The sequence below is a fragment of the Lingula anatina genome, chromosome 1 (assembly GCF_051362555.1).
Source record: "Lingula anatina isolate TDL-2025a chromosome 1, LinAna3.0, whole genome shotgun sequence".
Lineage (NCBI taxonomy): Eukaryota > Metazoa > Brachiopoda > Lingulata > Lingulida > Lingulidae > Lingula > Lingula anatina.
The window spans coordinates 38765148-38787676 of NC_141767.1; the positions used below are offsets into that span (position 1 = coordinate 38765148).

General features: G+C 35.4%; 1 protein-coding gene and 1 long non-coding RNA gene across 2 annotated transcripts in view; both read right to left on the bottom strand.

Moving 5' to 3' along the window:
* Positions 1–5623: 5623 nt before the first annotated feature.
* LOC106156944 (uncharacterized) lies at positions 5624–7874 on the bottom strand. Its single transcript, XR_001237748.2, has 2 exons — positions 7342–7874; positions 5624–6488 (listed from the first exon to the last, which is right to left on the bottom strand). It is a non-coding gene; the product is annotated as an uncharacterized LOC106156944 (long non-coding RNA).
* Positions 7875–11707: 3833 nt separating this feature from the next.
* The window catches only part of LOC106156945 (aldehyde dehydrogenase family 16 member A1), a 41715-nt gene continuing 30893 nt past the window's right edge, over positions 11708–22529 (bottom strand). The window contains exons 10-15 of the mRNA XM_013532393.3: positions 20662–20819; positions 19034–19201; positions 18021–18225; positions 17572–17757; positions 15604–17161; positions 11708–12983 (exon numbers count right to left, since the gene is read on the bottom strand). Coding sequence (XP_013387847.2) covers positions 16862–17161; positions 17572–17757; positions 18021–18225; positions 19034–19201; positions 20662–20819 — 1017 coding nt within the window. The 3' untranslated portion in view covers positions 11708–12983; positions 15604–16861. The remainder of the gene's footprint in view (positions 12984–15603; positions 17162–17571; positions 17758–18020; positions 18226–19033; positions 19202–20661; positions 20820–22529) is intronic.

Consider the following 22529-nt stretch of genomic DNA (forward strand, 5'->3'; position numbering starts at 1 on the left):
TTTTGAAAAATCGAAATTCAAGATCACGACGAGAGATGGTTGTGCATTGCGATCGAGACGACACAGAACTTTTGTAAGAAACTGCTAAGCACAATTTGACCGCTTTTTGTAATGAATAATGAAGTGAGATTGAAATTTAGCAAGGGAAAAGTATAACCATCGAGATCAAAATTCGATCAAAGTAGTATTTCGTTTCCAGCGTTTTTGACTAGGAGAAACTTGAGTTAAAATTTAGAATAACTGTCTGCAATATACAAATACAGTACTAGAGTAAGGTACGTAATGCATTTATACGCAACAGGATTTGGGGCGAAATTACTGTAATTAAAAGGAGAAAAATGCTTGTTGGGAGCATTCCCAAGTAATACAGGTGCCCGACACCTGTCAAAAAAGCCATCGTTTACAGCACCAGGCACTTACAACTCCAGTTTCTCTCTGCACCTGGAAACACCGTTTTTTTTTACACGGCAGCCGAGTATTGTTATTCATGGACCGCTGTATGCGCTTCATAGTAATATATGGGAGACCTCTGATACTATTTCTTGTTTGTTATCTGTTAACTTTGAAGCCTTAGATGTTGTAAATGATAATATATTACCTTAACTTCATTTTTAAAGAAGTAACGAGTGAACAGGAAAGAACGCGCCGAACTTCAGCTTGTGATATTTCAAAAAGCACACGGTCTAAGTCAGTGAGATTTATTATTATATTCTTTTTGTCTTCGATGCAAATAATCTTTTAATTTAGAAGCATTTGTAATATTTGTCTCTGCTACACAGCTGTTGTAAAAGCTACTGAGTCAGTTTTTTTTAATGTTTTTAGAGGCAACCCCAAGTCGGTATTAATTTTTGTAATTTTGTTAAAATGTGACGAATGATTTTTTCGGAAATTTAAGTTTAAAGTATGTTGCGTTTTTTTTCTCCGCCTGCTATATTCTTTAACATAATTATTCACATGTAGAGATAATCGATTGAAAAAAGACCATCTTTTTCTGATTCTGATGTAAAATTATCGAAATACTAAAACTAGATATTTCGTTGCGTTATATTTATTTTGAAGAAGTAAAATATTTATACTTTGGAGAAATGATTTTTTTGTGTGTGTTGCTAGACTTCGGCGAAAAGTTACAGGATACAAAATGTACAGTGCTCTCTCAAATCGCATGCGTAATAAACCAAACCCGCTCGATTTTCGTAATCTATGTGGCATCGTTGTTTTATTAAATAAGTTTATGTGGCAATTTAGTAAGATGTAAAGGAATGCATTTTAAAGTGCAATAAAAAGTTTGAAATTGATTCGCTAACTGGACAAGACATTAAAAACGGCAACATCTTTTGCTTAAAGAAAATAGAAAAATAATAGGCATTGAAATCTCCTCGAAATGCTAAAATTATGTATGTATTCTCAACACCCCAAAAAGTATTTCGTCGACAAATATTGAATCTATTTAAATAAGATATAAATTAAAGCATAATAAACTGATTGTGAAATAAAAAATTGATATAGAATGTTCACTCAATCTGAACATCTGACATAAATGACTTATATAACTGCCTTTATAAAATAGTGTTATTCCGTATTTTTCGTCCATTTATCACGCCCATATTTCTAACATCCTAACATCTGAAAACAAAAACACCAAGCTTAATGCTGTGTTCACTGATGCGAAGAAATTTTGTTACATTGCCATATGGAGCATAAAATAATCAATTAATTTTTCCCTATATCTTCTCTCTTTTGTTGACTCTTTAAGTGGGAATTTTATCGATAGATAAAGTTTGCAGGTTTGTGTTTCTTTTCACCAAACCCGTACAGTTATCTACACAATAATTTTGAGCTTATAGATTTTTGTCAATTATACAGGCAGAATGATATAATATAGGTAAGTTTTTGTTTGTGAACATATTTCACCAAAGAAGAAAAATAAGACAAAAACGATGAGTAAGAATATAGTTTTTTATCGTAAATGAGTACGCCGTAGACGTCATCGCAGCAATGAGAAAAAAAAGATACAGAAGTAATTACGGAATTATCGACCGCTAGCTCTCTGGTATTAGTCACTGTAAAATGAATCATCGGTGTAAGTGCTCAGGACACTTCAGGTCAGGCAGATCAACTCTGGCACACGGACACGGAAACTAGGAATAGAACGCAATTATCACTCACTTCGAGCTTTTCGCTTTTCAAGTACCGCCAGTATGCTCCGATCTAGTTCAATTATGCCACAGACACAGTTTTCAATACTCTCGTCTTTGTCGTACTGAATAATTAATATTTCACCAATTCCGCATTGCTGCAATTTTCGATGATGAAAAAAAAATTGCTGCTGTCCTGAAATTGATTGCCGGAATTAAACTTCCAGGTAATCGCTTTTCTGAAAGTCTTTGCTGTACCTGGGGGCTCTCTCTACCTGTGTCCCTGCTGTCATTTAGAGCCTCTTAGCAGCAATAACGGAGCGCTAATCAGGCAGAACTTGTTCTCCAGGAACTGTTTTTTTCCCCATGTCAACTCGTAACATTGTGTGCGTTGCTAGGAGTTTGATTGAAAGAGCATATACATAGCCCGAAGCGTCTTGTGGAAGAAATAATGTTGTGCAGCCGATTGCCTTGATTTTTTTGCATTAGGTTTTATGTGCGTTGTTCAAGTGGGTCGATATAATTTTCACACCTCATGGCTACGTTTTGATTAGCCCGGGTAATTACACAGCACGGTCTTGTACAATGTGAAATAAGGTTAGCTCAAGTCAGTTTTGAGGAAGTGCAGACGGATGTGAATAAAATTCCCCTGTTGCTTTCATTTATTGTTTCTGCAATCATTTACATTTAAATGTGCACTTTAGAGTGATTCTGCTGTTATTACACTGTTTGCAATTGTTTAGTTATTCGTTAGTATTCAAATTATGTTATTTGCCTTACTGTTCGCATAAGATTTTACTGTTCGTATAAGGTTACCAGGTATCTTAAATAATGTTTTCACAGTTAAGAACATAAAACCTTCTCTTATTACCAATTTGTGTGACAACGGTTGTTGTTGAACAAATGACATTTAAGAATTGAATTTTGAAAAATATTATATTTTTGTTATGAGATACCCCTTTCCTACTCAATTTTTTTCCTATCAGAAGTGAAATACGAAACAAATATTTCTAAGAAAGTTCGAGGTTGGAGACAAAGGCGTGCTGAAGCTAACATTTTTGTATTTGTTGAAATATTGGTAGTTCTTTTCTTTGGGACATTTTTGCATAACTCATTTCTATGTAATATCTTATTTCTTAAGCAATTTCATCAATATTGATTTATTGCTGAATGCTCAATCTGTTACTGATATTTACTTCTCTGTGTGTGACTTTATGTATAATGTGCTGTTTTGTCAAAAATTTTTGAAGGAGAAATATAATTCAGGAAATAAAAAAATATCATTTTCTCTTTTTCGTCGAAAGTTTTCTCTTAATGCATTATAGACTGAGATTTGTTATTGTCGATACCTTCAACTTACTATTTCAATGAAATAAAAGATGAATAGAAAATCTGGTTTGGCTTGTTAAATCGCAGTAATCTCCTTAAGCCTAGATTACGGGCGCCGTGCGATGAAATTGTCCGTACGATTTTTTTTAATGTAAGGAGCTACGGACTACGCCGAGTATGTCTACATTACATGGCCTTAAATCCGTACGGTTCCATGCGATTTCGCACGGCCGCCGTCTACCTCCGCTCAGACGCCGTACGAAAAGGGTATTACGGGCAGTATACGTTGGTCGTACGGGCATCGCATTTCAAATGTAATCTAGGCTTTACCTAATTGTTCAATTATGGGAGATTAGAATAACCTTGATTATTATGAAAAAAATTTAAAAGAACAATATTTAGATATGTATCAGAAGGGTTTTCTTCGTGGTCAATTAAATTGTCAAATTTGATTGGTATTTGTTTACGGGATCGAGCAAGTGAACCGAGTTACAGTCACAAATCTGGGAGGAGAAAAGAGACCGTCAAATCATATAAATTATAAAATATTGGCTTCATGAAAAACATTCAACTTTAAACTATGGGTTAGAAAAGTTAACCGAACCCTCTTGTTTTTCATTATCAACTGCTATTAATACAAAGGTGACTCTAATTTTCGAATGAAGGTAACAAAATCAGAATACCAGGCCTATGATCATAGAAAATTGTGTATTGGCACGGCGAATGAAACTCAAATATCGCTGTCACCTTATCACCAGGGTTTATCAGTTCACATAGGTAACCGTGCTCTCTTCACTCAACCTTTGACGCGCGAAACGAAGAAACAGATAACAAATATCTCATATGATGATGTGTACATGCGACGTTGGAAAATTATGTGATGTGATCTTTCAAAAGAGCATTTAGGTATTTCCTGTACTTGTCTGACTCGTTTTACAACCCGTGTGCTTTCACAACCACTCTTGAATATGCGTCAAATTTCATTATCAATTTCGGTAGGTTTTTGCGTATCGCCAGATGTGTTATGATATAAGTGACATAAGAGGGAAAATATAAACATGATGATGATTCTCTTAAAACGAAAGGTTGTGTTTATAAGAACCCGCAAACCTCACTCCGTTGTTAGCTAAAGATTTCCCCTTTGCCCGTTTTTAACGCAAATTTTGTATTTTATTTTGCATTTTTTTCACGGGTTTACATATATTATCTGATGATCGTTACCCGATTTTCATGAAATTTTTGCAATTTTATTCATTAATACCATTAGGCCTATCTATAGGCGTGTCTTCGCAAAATCACCCATATCATCACATAAGGGCCTATCTGTGAGTCATAAATGGTGGTTAACATTGTGGAGGTTTCAAACTCCAAAAAAGGCAACTGATACACTTGAAGTGGATCGTGTCATCCCCTTATTATACCTGTTGGGTAATTTTAGATCCTGCACATTTTTGGCCTTGAACCAAAATTGATAATAATGAGCGATCCCACAAAATCGCATTAGGAGAAACCTAGCATTTTTGTTAATCAGAGGACACGCAAAGCTCCGTCATTTATGTGACTTTTTTCTTGTCATTCTATATCGGGATCAAGGGAGAGAAATTGAGTAGTATCGGATACACATATCCCGAGCACAGTTGACAGATCGTTAAAACAGTGAAGTTATGCCAAGCGCATTCGACACGCCCAGGCACGCGCGAAACGTTACCTACTCGTCATGGACATGCCACATTGTTAACCTTTTCGAACAGTATTAGTCTTGATATAAACCAAGTTGTTACATTCTGGCTATTTACGACACCCTTATCACGTTTCATTTTCTGATAATTCCTGCTTTAGTTATTTGACAATGTAACTTTGTTAACTGCTGAATGTGACAATAGTTTAATCAATTACGACATTTTGTTGTTGGGCGTGGTCTTTCTAGTTCTCCTTGAACTGCTCTTATCAATCTACGCATCAAGCCACGAATCCACCCGAACTATTTCAAACATACCGCTCTGAAACGAATTTCTCTTGAACTTTGTTAATCGACAGAAAAAAGAGGATATCGACTTTAGGCGTTAGGCGCTGAAATGGAAACTATTCATGTTTCATTTTCATAAGCAGTATAACTTACAAATTCAACATAATTCAAGACAATGTACAACACTTGCAAGCATATTAAACAAAAGTTACTTTAATAATATATTTAATTTCTTTTACAGTGAAAATAAATATTGCACCAATTTTCAGTTTCGTAAAAAATGAGATCGCGTGAATCTATAAACAATTTTCATTTTTCTGATAACAGTTTAACATAAAACGAATCATAATTCTGACAAGAAATTATCTTATACTTTGTACAACGAATAAATGCTACGACATGAAAAGTGATGCCATAGACTAGACTGTATAGCTATTTACATGCCCATGTGGGTTCGTTAAGTTGCGAAAGCGACTTTACAAAACAAAACACAGGTAAACCAAGTTCGACCTAGTTCCGCCTGCACTGGCTTCTAAAGTAAATATTACACAATAAATGAACTTTGGGCTGCACCAAACAAAAGTTTACGTATAAAATTCAGTTCTTATATACTGTCTTCATCCAGTGAGACCAAACGAATAATGAATAGCAATATATATCATGCTATTCGAGATCATTGTGAAAATACTGTCAAGTTCAACAAGGACTATTTTGACAGTCTTGCGGCCCTGGGAAATGAACGCACCTCCTCGATAGAAAGTTTATCAAAACGAGCCTCTTGACAAAATGGGCTGTTTGCCAAACGACAACACTATTATTCCAACAGGTGAATTGCGAATTGGTTTTAATGTCGTGACCGGACTGTCAGATCCTTTGACTTGGAGAGACAGCGTAGCACTAATGTCTTTTTTTCACCACACCACTTGCAATACGTTTTTTTCCCTCGGGATTTTATTGCAGCACTGATTGTCAATTGTCATGTTAGATTAGTTGTAGAAGTGTCCTGTTGACAGTGTGCCAACTCGCAGCCTGACCCCATGTCCCCAATTAGAGTTGACCTACAAATACAAAAATAGACGCCATGGTAAAATCTACATGAAACATATTTGATTGAGCATTTTCATCTCGGTGCTGGTATTGACATTGAAGAAAACCTGCTCTGTCATGTTTTCTGAAAGCTAGACAAAAAGTCAAGGTCGCCGTTTTCTACCATTTATAATCATCAACGTAACAAGTTTCTAACAAAGCGGGGGGTAACGTCAAGACCTTCGTCATTACTTTCCACAAATAAATCCGCGAAACTGAGAGTTGATTTAATGCAAACATGTGTCATATCATTTACGCTGTCGCGTGGCCCTGGTTCACGGCTCGACGACGTGGTAATGTTTACAAACATTGGCACGTGGCCAGTGGAAGGGAGATGTGTTATTTTTAGACGAGCGCGCTACGTTTTCTGGTTCATAGATTTGCTGTGAATACCCTTTGTTTAAGGGCTGTGTTTGTCAATTTCCTATTTTTCTGGAACTCGTTCTGGTGCCATCCAAGTTAGTGCCAGTTCGTCGGGTGTATTGTCATTAAAGAATAGTTCTGTGTCGAGACCACAATGGATTTATGAAGTACATTGAGTAATAAGTATTGTCATAGTAAAATAGCCCTACACGGACTATGGCAGGATGACAAACCGTTTACCAAGGATGGCCTTATGTTGCTATGACAAGGAAACAGACTTACACGCGGGACTTTTTTCATTGTTTTTGGAGCATATTTGTTAGCCTCCCATATATACCTGTTTATTTGTAAGCAGGCCCTGTCAATTTGCGACAGAACGCCCTCTTTAATATTGACACTTTTTAAATTTTATTAGATACATTTATATTATAAGTAAAAATAACAATATGACATAATTCTTACCTGAATTCCAATGGGATTACATCATCTGAACATAAATTGAATATACACCCGTAATATGTGCTTGAACAACACAGTCTTGTCCTCGAGGTAAAAAATACAACGCCAGTCAGCGAAGAAATTTGTCCATCGAATTTTATGAGACAGTGTCATCTCTTTATCCAGGTCATCTCCTATTGTACGCAGTCTCTCTGCCACCTCGCGTAAGTGTTCTTGGAAAGCAGGTGACAATTTATTCTCTCGTTGCCCGTCACTGTCGGAGGTGCTCATAGAGCCTTCTCGGCTGTCTGAATTTTCCCTTGACATGTTGAGAAAGAGATATTGAATCAACTATGGAGGTGTATCTAATGGCCTGTGTATCTTCAGTCTATCATAGTCCTATCTCGCTGTCATATTCTTTCACCAGTGTGTATAATCTTATTTCTAACCAGAAACATTTGGATCACCTTTGTTTATAGCGCGAGTCCAGACCTGCGAATCTCATTGGTCGAAATAGCGCATGACTGCGCGAATACGACTGGCAAAAGTCCAGGGACTCCACGTGCTTTTGTTTGCATTTTGTTAGGGGGTTTTTGCGAGGTCGAGTGAGAATGGGTTCCGCCACGAACATTTTCTGGGGGTATTTCCATTTTCTTAATAATTTTATTAGCGTTATGCAATCCGTTTTTTTTTTCAAAAGTAAATTTAGCCGTCTCTCGCATCCCATATAGGTATTGTCAGGTGAAAATGATATCCTTCGTTGTTCTTATCACAAGGTCACACAGCACGATGCACGCACAAGGTAAAGCGAATCATTGTGCCCCGTTAAGATATATTAAGGTTAACTTTTGATTAGGACAACCACTTATGTATGTTTTGGCGTGCTTTCGTTTCGGATCAAGTAGATTGAAATTGTTTTTAAAAAATGGGCGGGGTGTGGGGTGGGTATTTTCATATTATGTAGGTTTCCTAACTAGTTTGAATTGGTACACCATTTGTTCAACATCGAAATACTTAGTAAAAATCTAAGATTTCCAGGAAAAATAAGATAAAGTTAAGGAATAACTCTGTGGCTCGTTAAATGAAAAGAAATGCAAGTATATTGGGTTAAAATGTTACATATCAATTCGTTGTTGTGTTGAGCAAACATACTGTAGTTTTATGTTGAGGACTCTTTTAACGTTGTGTAATACAGGTTTTATCGAACGTTACTTTTATTGAAGATATCTAACAGTTCATGGTAAGTTTTCAAAATCTTACATCGCTAAAACTATCCAGCATGCCAAAATGGTTTAGATCAATTCGTTATTGTATTAAGCTAGACATATTCTTATTAGATGACTCTAGTTTTTATTGCGAATTGATTAGTATTGAGCGGGTAGCCATGGTCGATATGGCGGGAGTCAGCGTGCAGGGATTACAACGTCTTACGGTCGCCCTGACCAAACATAACGACTGTTGCTATTTCCCCGTGGGGCACAAAACGCCTGAAATTTGGACTGCGATACCGAACAGAGTTGAGCGAGTAATCGAATTTTATCTATTTCATAATTGCTTTTATCTAGTATGAATTTTCTGGAGCCATAGAGAGACTTATTTCTTTGAAATTGAGATATCTGTTCTTTGTTTCAGTGGTTAAATGTCTACAAAAATCATTTTCGAACTTGGTGCAAATTTGTTTGTCTTCATGTTCTTCGTCTTGTTAGCGTCAGTCTCAGCAGAAACATGAAAAACATCCAGCCAGACAAACACAGATCTAGAGGAATTCACTGATACGAATACTTTATTTCCATTTATTAATTAATCTATATATATTTATTCATTTATTTATTTGTCATTGTCAAATTAAATGGAATTCATGTACTCTAATGAAGTGCAGTAAGTGCGTAAGTACAAAGATTTAGACAGAAAGAAAGAAAGAAAAGAAAAGAAAGGGGGAAATGTTGATCGTTCTGTTCCATTTGCACTCGTAATAATATCAAAGCATACGGGTCGTGAACCCTTTATTATTCAAGTCAGGTCGCCAGTATTGACGCTTCATCAGATGTTGAACTGGCTGAGGCTGTTGTTATTTTCTCGGAAATGTTGAATAGTGCTTGTCTCCCTGCAGCATACATCACACGAATATAGACGTAAGGACAAAACAAAACATTTTTGTTTTATTCTACCACAATTGAGATAAAGCATCAAGGACCAAATAAAGAAAAAGATTCGAAAATGTTACCGAACTCGCTTTGAGCGTGTTAGCGTGCTTGCCGTTTTATTATTAGTGACGTACGTTCGGGAAATGGATTTAAAAGGCGTTTTCGCTTATCGAAATTTACCATGTATTTTAAAAAGTGCGAATTAGGATTCTGCGTTTTTGTTTTAAGCCTACATGAAAGGAAGCCTTATTATACTGGGATCAAGTGCCTTTTGGGATATTGGGAATTAATGATAAAATGTGGCAAGTTAAGCAAAAATAAAGTGATGTGCGATATAAATGCTCTCATGTAAACCCTATACCAAACTATAAGAGATGATGTTATGTAGACGCAATAAGGGATTAATACATAAGCATCCATATGCAAATTAAGATAAAAGGACGTAGAGATAAGCTTATGCACACAAGTGGTGTTAAAATTCAAAAAAGCCTCCATATGTTAATGTGTTGGGTGCATGCAAACACGGATTGCGTGTAAATGTAGACGAAATATCAATCTCTAGAAACATTACAATACATCCCAGAATACTGCGAACGATCGTGGCTTTCCACGTGGGCCAATGCATACATGTCTTGTAAACGTGTCTGAGAGTAAATGCGAGAAATATGAGAATAGAATTTAAAAGCCAGACACTTTGGCAGAGTTTTTATTCCGTAGCAGTCGAGTAGTTACAGATTGTTTATCATTACTTATTTTATTTATTTTTTTTGTTTGTTTGTTTTTTGATATTCAGACAGCAGAGTTAAAAAACGACTTTGTCCTATTTATACCAGTAAAACGCTTTACCACACTCTTCGGTCGGGGAAAAAACGTAGGTCTACGGGAGTTTTGCTCGGGTGAATCTCAAAATTGTTTGACAAATATTTTTAAGAAATATTTTCTGAAAATGTCCACACGACAAATTTTATGACAATTAGGAGAAAATAATCGGTCAAACAAAACCATAAAAATGTGAAATAGAACATTTGTTTGATGTGTAGAATTATCAAAAGGAAATCTGCTGTACAAAATGCATGGTTTTATTTTGGATTTTTTTTTACAATCTTTAGATGCCCATTTTTCTCTTAAAACATCGCTGTCTGAATTTTGACAAATTCGAGATATCTAGCCTTTAGAAAAAATTCAAATAAAAACTAAATATAATTTTAAAAACAGTTGTTAAGTATGTAAACTTTCACGCCAATCGACACACATAAAAGATCAAGCATAAAGCATGACTACTGCAATATCATATGCGCAAAAATATTATCTTTTGAGCAGAAACGTTTGTAATAATGTCAAGACAGCTTTAGATCTATTGAGTAATAATATGTATCATAAATCAAAGAAAGAAAAAGAAAACTTGTGGAATTCAGAAGAAATGTTCGTTTTCTCTTATTTTAACCGTGTTAATATGTTCATCTATCATACTTGATACGTATAGATTTTTAAAAAATGCGTTGACTAGCTTAAGAAGATAATTTTAAAACTTAGTAAAACTTCCTAACTGCGTATTAAGTTCCATATCATGAATATCAGCAGGGTTGCAAAAGTCGAGACGAAATTATTTCCACAGACGTTAAAATCAGCGTAAAGATTAAAACAGAAACATTAATGTCCAGAATAAGAAGACCTCATGCCAGACTTTTTTTTTTATAGACACGAGTAACAAATATTTATGGATAAAGTGGTGATCTGATGTTCGCCTGCTTGGAGATTGCGTGCAGGTTTTTCGGTTTTTGTTTGTGACAATTAGAATCCACACTTTTAAGGTTGTGTTCGTGTAACACTTCATGGGCACTCAAAACGTTTACTGGAAAAGGGGCATTGGCCGCTGTAGATAATGCTTGTTCGCATTTTCAGCAAATTAACTGTTTGCGTTACTAGCGCGGAATGTCACTAAAAGCATGCGGGAATGGGCATTTGAAGCGAAAACGCGACCTACGGCGCAAAAAAAAAAAATCAAGACGGTATTTTATCGAATAATATTCACACAATAATACATGTTACATTTAAAAGACTGGCACTTAACCGAAACTCTAAATTTACAATGAGGTATTTGGATAAATCCCAAATAAAATCGTGCCAGGAAGTTCTTGTACAGATGAAGCCTGTCGACTCTTGGGAGCGCTCCTGGTTGCAGTGTTGGTTGTCGTTTTACCAAAATTGCCGAATTTCTTCAATAAATCCATTCCAACAATACTTACTCGTTTTCATTCAGGTAAAAAATTATTTTTCAAAATACAGGATGATCAGAATTGTTTTAATGGCATGTTCTCAATAAATGCAACTATATCATACAGGATATTTATCATTATTTAAACACCACACAAAGTATATAAATTTCAAAATACTTAAGATATCCTGTTTAAAGGACAAACTAAGGTTATGATCCTTCGTTATTTTAATAATGCATCTTAAATATTTAACGTGTAACAATAGTTAAGTCCAGTACGCACATCATCGTAACTGAGTCACGATGCCCAGCAAACCCTTAAAGGTATTTTAATTATGCCCCACTCCTTTTTTAATGTGCTCTTTTCTAACTGGTGCCTTTTGCAGTTTTAAAAGATTAACAATGTTATCATAATAATTTGGCACAAGGAAGACATATAGTTTATAAAGTAAATTACCTTGTGAATGTCTTACAGTGATTACTTTTTAATCTAATGTGCACAAACACTCACCCACATCTTTTCATTACACATATATATTACATATACATAAATTGGACCCTATTGATCACAAGAAAAAAATCTTTTATCATTTAAATACAAGCTGGAGAAAACATGTTTTATCCCATAACCTTATTGATTTTTAACCACAGCAGTTGTAACAGGTACTTTTCCTCCTGCGAACACTATCCACTCAATAACAATAATCTGTGTACATTTGACCTTACCATAAGGACATCTATAAGTATAGGATGTTGTATCAATTAGTGGTCATGTTACACAGTATGTGACCCCATGCCCCGGCCTCATCTTAATACATAACACATCGCTAGTCCAATTAGCACCTTTTCTGATGGAGAAAAAGCAGTCTCTAATCTTGTCCTCACGGGGTAAATTGCTTTGACCCCAATATGATCTGACAGTAATTTGAAAACAAGTTATTCTTTTTTAAACAAATTATTCTTTATATATATATATATATATATATATATATATATATATATATATATATATATAAAAGACCTTTTGGAACTTCTGTGAAAAACAACTGTAGTCATGCAAGGTAACTGGCTTATTGTATAACACTATATTTTTACGGACTTGGGTTCTTGTTGATCATCTTGCCTGTTTTTATTTTTCTGAAATAAGCATTACGGACCAAAGTCCATAGGTGGTAGACCAAAACATTTGACTGATGTTATTTAATCTCTTAGTAAAAAATAATTCTACTTTATCATCCTATTAAGAGACCATGTAAAAGCTCTTCCATAGTATTGAAGAAATTATTACATAATAATAATAATAATAACTAGAGGATCAGAGAGGCGATACCGCCTCCGGATATTGTACCACCAGCTGGAGTAAGCGCATTCGTATGGAACCCCCCCCCCCCAAAAAAAAAAGGGACACCATCACCAGTCTTGTGCTTGACAAGCTCTATAAAATGCAATCAACAAAAGTTCTCAAAATATGCCAAAAAATATGAATCAAAATGGTACAATCAAGCAGATTTTCGAACCGACCTGCATTTTCCTACCATTGATCACTCCTGTGATTCTCTAGACAAAAGGCCTATTGGTTTTCCTTAAAATGTGTTGTCAGTGGTGCATATATGCTGACAAAAGAGAAAACTTAGGGGCAACACCGGGCACATCTCTGCTAGTTTTAAAGATATGAGGAGCAAGAAAATATGCAAAGCTCAGTTCATGGTGAAAAAGTAGGTCAAAGTCAATTTCAACATCATAGTATATGAATTTCTATTCAAGTTCAATAGTAACCATGGGCATTTCTTTTCAAGTTTTGCAGATTTAAAGGCCAGAAAACATGCAAAAAGCAGTTCATCATAAAAATTAGGTCAAAGGTCAATTTCAAGGTCACAGTTAGATTGCCAGTGTATTACTTCCTATTCAAGTTCAATAGTAACTATGGACATTTCTCTGCCAGTTTTGGAGATAAAAGGGAATGGAAATTTGAAAAGTTCAGTTCATGGTAAAAAGTAGGTCAAAGGTTAATTTTAAGGTCACAGTAAATTGCCAGTATATGACTTCCTATCCAAGTTCATTAGTAACTATGGGCATATCTTTTCCAGTTTTGAAAGTATAAGCATTAAAAAAGTTGCAAAGTTCAGTTTATGGTGTAAAGTAGGTCAAAGGTCAATTTCAAGGTCACAGATAAATTGCCAGTATGTGACTTCCTATTCAACTTCAATAGTAACTATAGACCTTTCTCTGCCAGTTTTGGAAATAAAAGGGAACCAAAATTTGCAAAGTTCAATTCATGATGAAAATTAGGTCAAAGGTTAATTTAAAGGTCATTCCTAGATTGCCAGTATATGACTTCCTATTCAAGTTCAATAGTAACTATGGACCTATCTCTGCCAGTTTTGGAGATAAAAGGGAACAAAATTTTGCAAAGTTCAGTTCATGGTAAAAAGTAGGTCAAAGGTCAATTTTAAGGTCACAGTAAATTGCCAGTATGTGACTTCCTATTCAAGTTCAATAGTAACTATGGACATATCTCTGCCAGTTTTAGAGAGAAAAGGGAACCAAAATTTGCAAAGTTCAGTTCATGGTGTAAAGTAGGTCAGAGGTCAATTTCAAGGTCACAGTTTGATTGCCAGTATATGACTTCCTATTGAAGTTCAATAGTAACTAATGGCGTATCTCTGCCAGTTTTCGAGATATAAGGGAGAGAAAATTTGCAAAGTTCAGTTCATGGTGAAAAGTAGGTCAGAGGTCAATTTTAAGGTCACAGTAAGATTGCCAGTATATGACTTCCTACTCAAGTTCAACAGTAGCTATGGGCGTATCTTTGCCAGTTTAAGAGATATAAGGGCTAGAAAATTTGCAAAGTTCAGTTCATGGTGAAAATTAGGTCAGAGGTCAATTTCAGGATCACAGTTAGATAGCCAGTACATTACTTCCTATTCAAGTTCAACAGTAACTATGGGCATATCTTTGCCAGTTTTGGAGATATAAAAATCAGAAAACTTGCTAAGTGCAGTTCATCATGAAAAGTAGGTCAAAGGTCAATTTCAAGGTCAGTTAGATTACAAGTATATGACTTCCTATTCAAGTTCAATAGTAACTATGGGCGTATCTCTGCTAATTTTGTAGTATTTCACATTTTATTTTCACCACTAAATATTGGATGTTGAACTGTCGATATAGTACAGTGCCTAAGCCGTATCGAAAACAAAAAACGGACACCACCTTCAGGGTTGCGCTTGACAAGCTCTACAAAATGCAAAAAACAACAGGTCTCTGGCATTAACAGTTCCAGAATTTGAGAGAGTTTTCAGTTTTGGCATCTAATGGCCGCTACTCCCGTGAAAATGCACCGATTGACCCCAAACTCACGAAGATGAAAGAAAACCCTAAGGGTAACACCTGTCCATAATATTATAAGTAAGATCTGTGAAGTTTCTGAAAATCGGCATAAAATAATAATTTTTTTGCAAAAAATTCCCATTTTTAGAAAATTTTGGCCCGTTTGACCTTGAAATAAAGGTCAAAGGTCAAATCCAAGGGCATATTTGAAATCTCCACATATGACTTTCGGTCAACCATCTGAAGAAATTTTTCACATAATTCCTTCGGTATGGGAGATATTTAGCATTGAATTTTCAAAAATTTTGACAAGGGTGCATTATAACAAGTGCCACGCCCAGGCCAATGCACCGACTGAGACAAAAAGACCAGGGGGTTCAAGTTGAGATTATATGTGACCAAAATCCAAGAGATGGGGACACAGGTCCTTGCAGTCTAGGAGGAGAAGCGGTAACGGTGACTTGTATCCCACGCCATCCTGCGGAGCCGCAGGAGCCGCAGGAGCCGCATGAGCCGGCGGAGCCGCAGGAGCCGGCGGAGCTGTACGAGACGGGTCGGGACTAAAACCATGAGTACCGCCAGCGTACACGCTGGTGGTACTAATAATAATAATAATAATGCACAATCAGTTAATAGTGCTAATGAAAGTTAAATAAAATGCTAACGCACATGTAAAATAGCTCTATCTGTTCCTATCAGTAGGTGACGTTTGTCAAAAAAAAAATCAATGTTTGGCGGAAAAGAGCTTCATATAAAGAAGACAAGACCAGATAATGAGACATCAAGGTGTACCACTGTGTCATGCCAACTTGTTATAAATATCACAAAGTTGACAATCATCACTGCAGATAAATCCATTACTTCACTTTTTGCCAAAAGGTTAACCTTTACAAACCAGGCTTGAATAAAGACCACTCGCTGAATTCCCTTGTGGATATTTCTAACATAATTCTAGGTGAGATGATATTATTTCTGCCGCAAAACAAACCACTAACGTGTGACAAAAGGTTAAATGGATTTTCCAGGCTGCAGAAATTTGAGCCAAGCCAGCCTGGAAGCACAGCTTGAAGTGAAGACATGCAGAAATAGAAGAACCAGAATAACCGTGAAAGGTTTTTGTAGGTCCTAAGGTCCAAGCTTTGATGGTTGTTGACCATTATTTCAAACTAAGTTCATCCACACACACTTGTGCAGGGAAAGTTGCACATGTGCCAGCATATCTGCAGCAACACAAAGATTTGGACTAGGTCTTGTGCATTGACAAGGCAAATATAAAATCTTTTCGGTGCTTTTAATTTTTCTCCCTTTTTGCCTCACAAGTTTGTCTATGCTCTTAGAGAAATGTTTTTTCTTTTTCTTTACTTAGTTTGAAAAACTATTGATAGCTCTTTAAAAATTAGTTAAAATTACAATTATATGATCTCCTCTCCTAATTTCAGACCTTCTCATTTAAAAAAAAATAAATTTGAAAAAAATTCTCTCATTCCTTACTTGCAATACAAGTCGCTCTTTCTTACTAAGGGGTATTTTCTGTACATTTACATATCCTGAGAAGCTACAGATTATTTCCTGATTCAGACCTTAAAAATGATAAAACCCCTCATATTCAAGTACCTGATGCCAATATTTCCTCAAAAATGTACAGGAAGACATGGTGGTCTAAATGACTGGCCAGTCGTTTGAAACTAAATCATTTAATTTGAAATGATAAAAAACACCAAATCCAAGTGAAGGGAAGGGCTGCACAATGATTCGTGAGTGGGAGAAAATTGCTTATCTTTTCATGGAAAATTATTTTTGGTGAGGAAAATCCCAGACAGGACACCTTTAATTTAGTTTCTTTGAAATATAAAACATTCTAATTAGCAAAGATGTCTCCCATGGGAATCCAGATATTCTTGCACTGGATTGCATGGTACAGGAACTCTTCACCTTGACCTTGTTCCCGGTCAGCCCAGTTTCTGGACAGCCCATAGTTGACCCAGGTGCGCTTGACATTGACTGCAGACGTGTACTCCACAAACTTCGACCCCTCCGCAGAGCCAAAATACCACACCGACTGGATGTCTTGGTGCTCAGTGAGGTACTTGGTGAGATGATCGCGGTCTCCGGTGATGATATTAACTACCCCACCTGGCAGGTCAGATGTATCAAACACCTGAGGATTAGGAAAATAACAGTCATTTTGTTATAAATAAAAAAATGCATTACTCACCACGATCTTACCACAATTACCTTGGAGAAATGGGGTTAACAGTGTGTGTTAGCATGTATCACAGCATGCCCCAGTGTAAAATTGTCTCCCGCAGCAAGCATGAAACAATAAGGACTGCATGTGTCATACTGGTCACCACAGAGCATGGTACTTGACACCTAAGTCCAATAATATTCTTATTCACCTGATAAAGGTTACGATGAGGTGACAGAGATATTTGAGTCTAAAATCACAAAATGCACAGCGGAAACCAGCAAAGATTGACTTAAATACGCAATTTTAAAAACCACACAAGCTTTTCCCTGATTCAGGTTACACGCTGTATGCTGGATGCCAATCTCACGCCAGCTCACCTGATACAAGTCCAGGGCTGACAGGGGATACTTCTCGCTTGGCAAAATAACAATGCAATTTCCACGGATAACTGCTGGAGCAAACAAGGACACAAAACCCAGCAGAGGATACTCATCAGGGCAAGCTATGCCAATGACACCCACTGGTTCATGAATCTTTACTGTGCAACCATACAGGGTGGTTTCCTGAAATATATCATAATTTATACATTAGAAAAAAAACAGGGGGGAGGCTAATAACAAAATGCATTACTTCTCATTTGTTCAGTTTTTTACAATATTTATCAATCAAGTAAAAAGAAAAAAAAACTTATTCTAAACAACTATTCTTTTCTGCAACAATATTTGCTGCCTAAAAAACTGATTCACTTCTTAGAACCACATCTTTATGACAATAACCTCATCTCCCTGTGAAACAGTGAAAGAAGGTATTAGACAGAATGCACTACCTGCACAGTGCCTCCATACTTGTCACAATAGGCGCCCCAGTGGAACAGCCTCTGTATGGCCAGGTCCACCTCCTGCAGCCCCGCCTCCAGTTTCTGACCTGTCATACTGCAGATCCTCTGTGCCACCTCCTGGCGACGTAGCTCCAAGTTTTCTGCCATGTAGTAGACTATCTGGGCCCGGTTGTGTGCTGCTCGCTTGCCCCATCTATTATATATCAAAATCAACCCAATAAAATGTCTTGTGGATTTTTTCCAACTATCTGCTTCTGACATAACCATCAACTGCATTTCTTATGTTAAAAAAAGAAGAATGCATAAATACAAAATAAAACAAGTTTGAAATATGGTACAAGTTTAAAATATGGTTTAACATTACTGAGCTAGCTTAAGCTGGCAAACATACACCCCACTGATTGCATCAAGACTGAAAAGATAACAACCAATATCAGTCTAAACCCTGATAAATGATCCTGTAAAACAGGGAAAAGTATTTTAGCAAAAATCAAGGTGGCAATACAGGAGAATGTCTGTTTAAATTGCTTAAAAGGGTGTAACTTTTGAAGCATTGATTCCACAATTAAAAGGCCAATTTACAAAGTCAACCTGTATGTCAGCTTTCCTGATGTCTCTACATGCCTACAGCCCGTCTCTACTTGCTGGAAAATAACACTCTGAACTGTCAAATTTATTTTAAGACCAAACACTTCACTGCCGGCCAGTCCAGGAGTTGGTTTAGGAATTAACATTAAATTTAAAATGTCAAAATTATGTGACTTTGCAGAAAATCTCACTGACAGTGCCTGCTCATAAAAATAAATACATTGTCAAACAAGTATAAATTGTCAAACACTAAAAAAATGTCACCAAATACTGAAATATAGAATGCTAATCTGCATGTCAAACTCAAAGATTTTAGTCCTCACAAACATACTACTGTGAGCTGAAATGATGAACATCTTCCAAATTTAGCACTGCATACAAAGAAACAACTCTAAATGAACAGAGAAACGTACCCTGGTGCTGCTTTATGTGCCACTTCCACTGCATTCCTGATGTCTTTCCTGTTCCCCTCACCCACATGAGCCAGCACTTTACCATTAGGACCCATTACTGGCCTGGCATAGGGAGCATCAGGGCGCTTCTGGGCACCACCATAGTACATCTTATAGGTGCGGTCAATACTGAAAATTAAATTGTTCAGAGCCTGTCAAAAAATATCCATCTATGTGCATGTGTTCATGGTAAATACTGCAAGATATCATTAATTTTTTAAATACTGATATTGGAAGAATTTTTTAAATTGAGATTAGATATGTTATCAGTAGTTCCCATATTTCAACACTATTGATAAAAATTTTTATTTTTTTTGTGTGAAATTTCTGAATAACAAAATGCGAATGAAAAGGCTAATTATAACCTTGTTATTGATTTCTAGATATCAGCATGAAAAGCTTGATGCCAAAAGGATGTCAACAATTTTTTTCAAATAGGTTCAAACTGAACTGGTCACAAGAGAAAATCATTAATATCTTGGTTCTTTGTAATTTAAAGTGATCTAATCATTAAGTGTAAAAACTATCTGACTAGCTCTTACAATTCCTCTTTTAATTTTAAATTTCACATTTTGTCTGCATCTTCCTGTCATTAACATAGGTTCTCCAATGTACTCATGTTCGTACGCTTGTTCTCAAATACACGCAAACGAAACCTGGTGCATTTTACAGATATAAATAGGGTGGTAATCCATTAACAGATTAAATATCTTTTGTGGTTTTTATCATTGTTACCTTGCAGCACTTTTGTATCTATCAGCATGTAATGAAACAATGCATTCTGTTCACTCAATCCATCACGACATTTGGAATGCTTTAACACAAAATATTCATACTTTCTTTTGTAAATATTACCAAGACCAATAATCCAAACCAGGAGTTTTTTGGCAACTGAATTTTTTCTTCAAAGGTTAATCAGTGTGATATTTGAAACTAACCTTAGCCAGAAATATCAGGGTGCATTGCCCTTGCAAAGTTAATTATTGAGGGCTCTCAGCACCGACTTCCAATTATATATACTATTGTTCAAACACACACACAAACAAACACATAAACAAAAACACACACACAACCCTTATGACCACTTATATTTGAAAAAAAAAAAATCAAATGCACTTACATGGTCAGTGTACCTATATTAATAAAATATATGACATCATGACTCCCTATTACATTTTTTAAACACAAAAAAAAGAGAAGCAAAACAAAATTAATTATCTCTTTACCCTTTCTGTCCAGTATTTAGGAAAATTCTGGACCTGACATATTATAAATAACTCAAAAAAACGTGAATCCCACAAATCAATCTAAAACAACAATATCAAGTTCAGCAAAAATGTTAAACATAAAAAATTATCACTATAATAGTGCCTTTCCACAGAATCTCTCATTCCCTCAAGATTTTTACATTCATGTTATAAGAAATATCATGTTAAAAAAAAAAGAAATGAACATCATTCTAATTTCTCTTAAGTTAACTGGTAATCATTTTTTAGTTAACTGGCAAGACAAATAAAATCTTTGGCAGTGGGAAGGACAATACAAGATGGCTTTTTTTTTAATGATATTCAGTTAAACAGCAGCAGTACCTGGGCAGTGTCACACCATCTGTTGTAATATCTGTGGAAGAATTGTTGGTAATGGTAGGCCTGGCTGCCAATGTAGCACCAAATGTCTTGTAGTCAATATCTCCAACCTCTGGCCTGGCTCTCTCCTCCCAGGCTGGTCTAGTGTACTCAAACAAACCCTGGAAAAATGTGATTAATTCAGCCTTCCACAATGATCAATGATAAAACAATGATGTGGTAATCCCAAACATAATTTATGACAAGAGCACTTCTTATTCCAATTCATTCTAAACCCTTTTTCAAGTTTGAAAAAAAAACAAAAAAAAAACAAGGCAGCAAAGCTGTCAAATGTACAGACAAAAAGCAGGAAATAACAATGTGTAAAATATGCTACTGTCAATACTGATGCAAAAGTACCTTATGGTTAACTGCAAATTTAACATCAAATATCAACTAAGCTCAACAGGTATTACTGATGTAAGTAAAATGTGTAACAATCATAAAGATTCAGGCCTATGAGAGACAAGAAATTGAAAATGCCAGAATGACAAAAATGAATATTTATGAAATTGCATTAATGCATTATAAATGATAAATAAATTCAGCTGGCTTTCTAATTTGAGCTTCATGTTAAGCTTAAAATTGTTCTTGTAAGTTTAAAATAATAAGTAAAAGTTTTCTTTTCATAACGATTGTAGTAGCAGTGGACAGAGATTTGTGTCAATTTTGATGTAAAATTATATAATAAATTACAGAATAATTATGAGCAAGTTTAATTATTGACTTTAAATAACATGGACATGTAGGAAATTTGATAACGATTTAGCTCTATTGGTCATGGGAGTTCCAAGTTCCACATTGAATATGCCAATACGATAAAAATGAATATTTGACCACAATGTATAAGTCGCAGTAAAAGAAGTCAATTAGACTGTTTTCCCAACTGAAGCTGCATTTTAGTCCTGTGTTTCTTTTTTGTAAGTTTGACAATCATAAGTAACTTTGTTTTTCATAAGGGACATGATGGTAGCAGCATCGAAAATTGGGGTTTCTTCAATTTAGATGCAATATTACATAATGCTTAACAGCATAATGACTATCAATTTATAATAATAAAATAGTAGTGGCATGGATATTCAGTAAATGTGACTGGCAAAGGTCTTTAAGCCCATGGAGGTTCAAAGGCACATCTTGAAAGTGGCCACTTGTAAAAAATTGTATGTTTATAAAGAAAAACTATAAAGGAAAATTAACCAAACAGACTGCATTGCCAATTGAACTTGAAGTTGTTTTTCTGGCCCATGTTTGTTTCTTGAAAGTTTGAGAACAGTAAGTGACATGGTTTTTCTCAAATGGTTACTATAGTGGTAGTGCTTAAAATAGGGCTTATTTAATTTTGATGCAATATTATGTAATGCTCAACAGCATAATGACTACCAATTTTTAATGATAAAATATTGATAATATGGATAATCAGAAAAATGAGTGGCAAAGGTGGTCAGGCCCATAGAACATCAAAGTGACACCTTGAAAATGCCAAAAATGTAAATAAGAGAAAACTCTACTAAAATGGGTTTATTTATATTTTCAATACTTTTTTTATATAAAACAAAATTATTAATTTACTCTCATTTGTATATGACACTTAGAAAATTGTTGAGGTGCCAAAAATATTTTTATTGGCATCTTTGTGTAACCAAAATTTCTGCGTCTGGTGTAATATTGATTAATTAATTTTATGGGTGTACACATTTTGAATCACTTTGAAAAAGATAAATAGAAATGGAATTATGGATACTTGCCAGGTTATGTGTTTCTGTATATTTTATGTGACTTATTTCATTGCATTATTTTGATATTATTTAGAACGTTGAATTACATCTAAAATA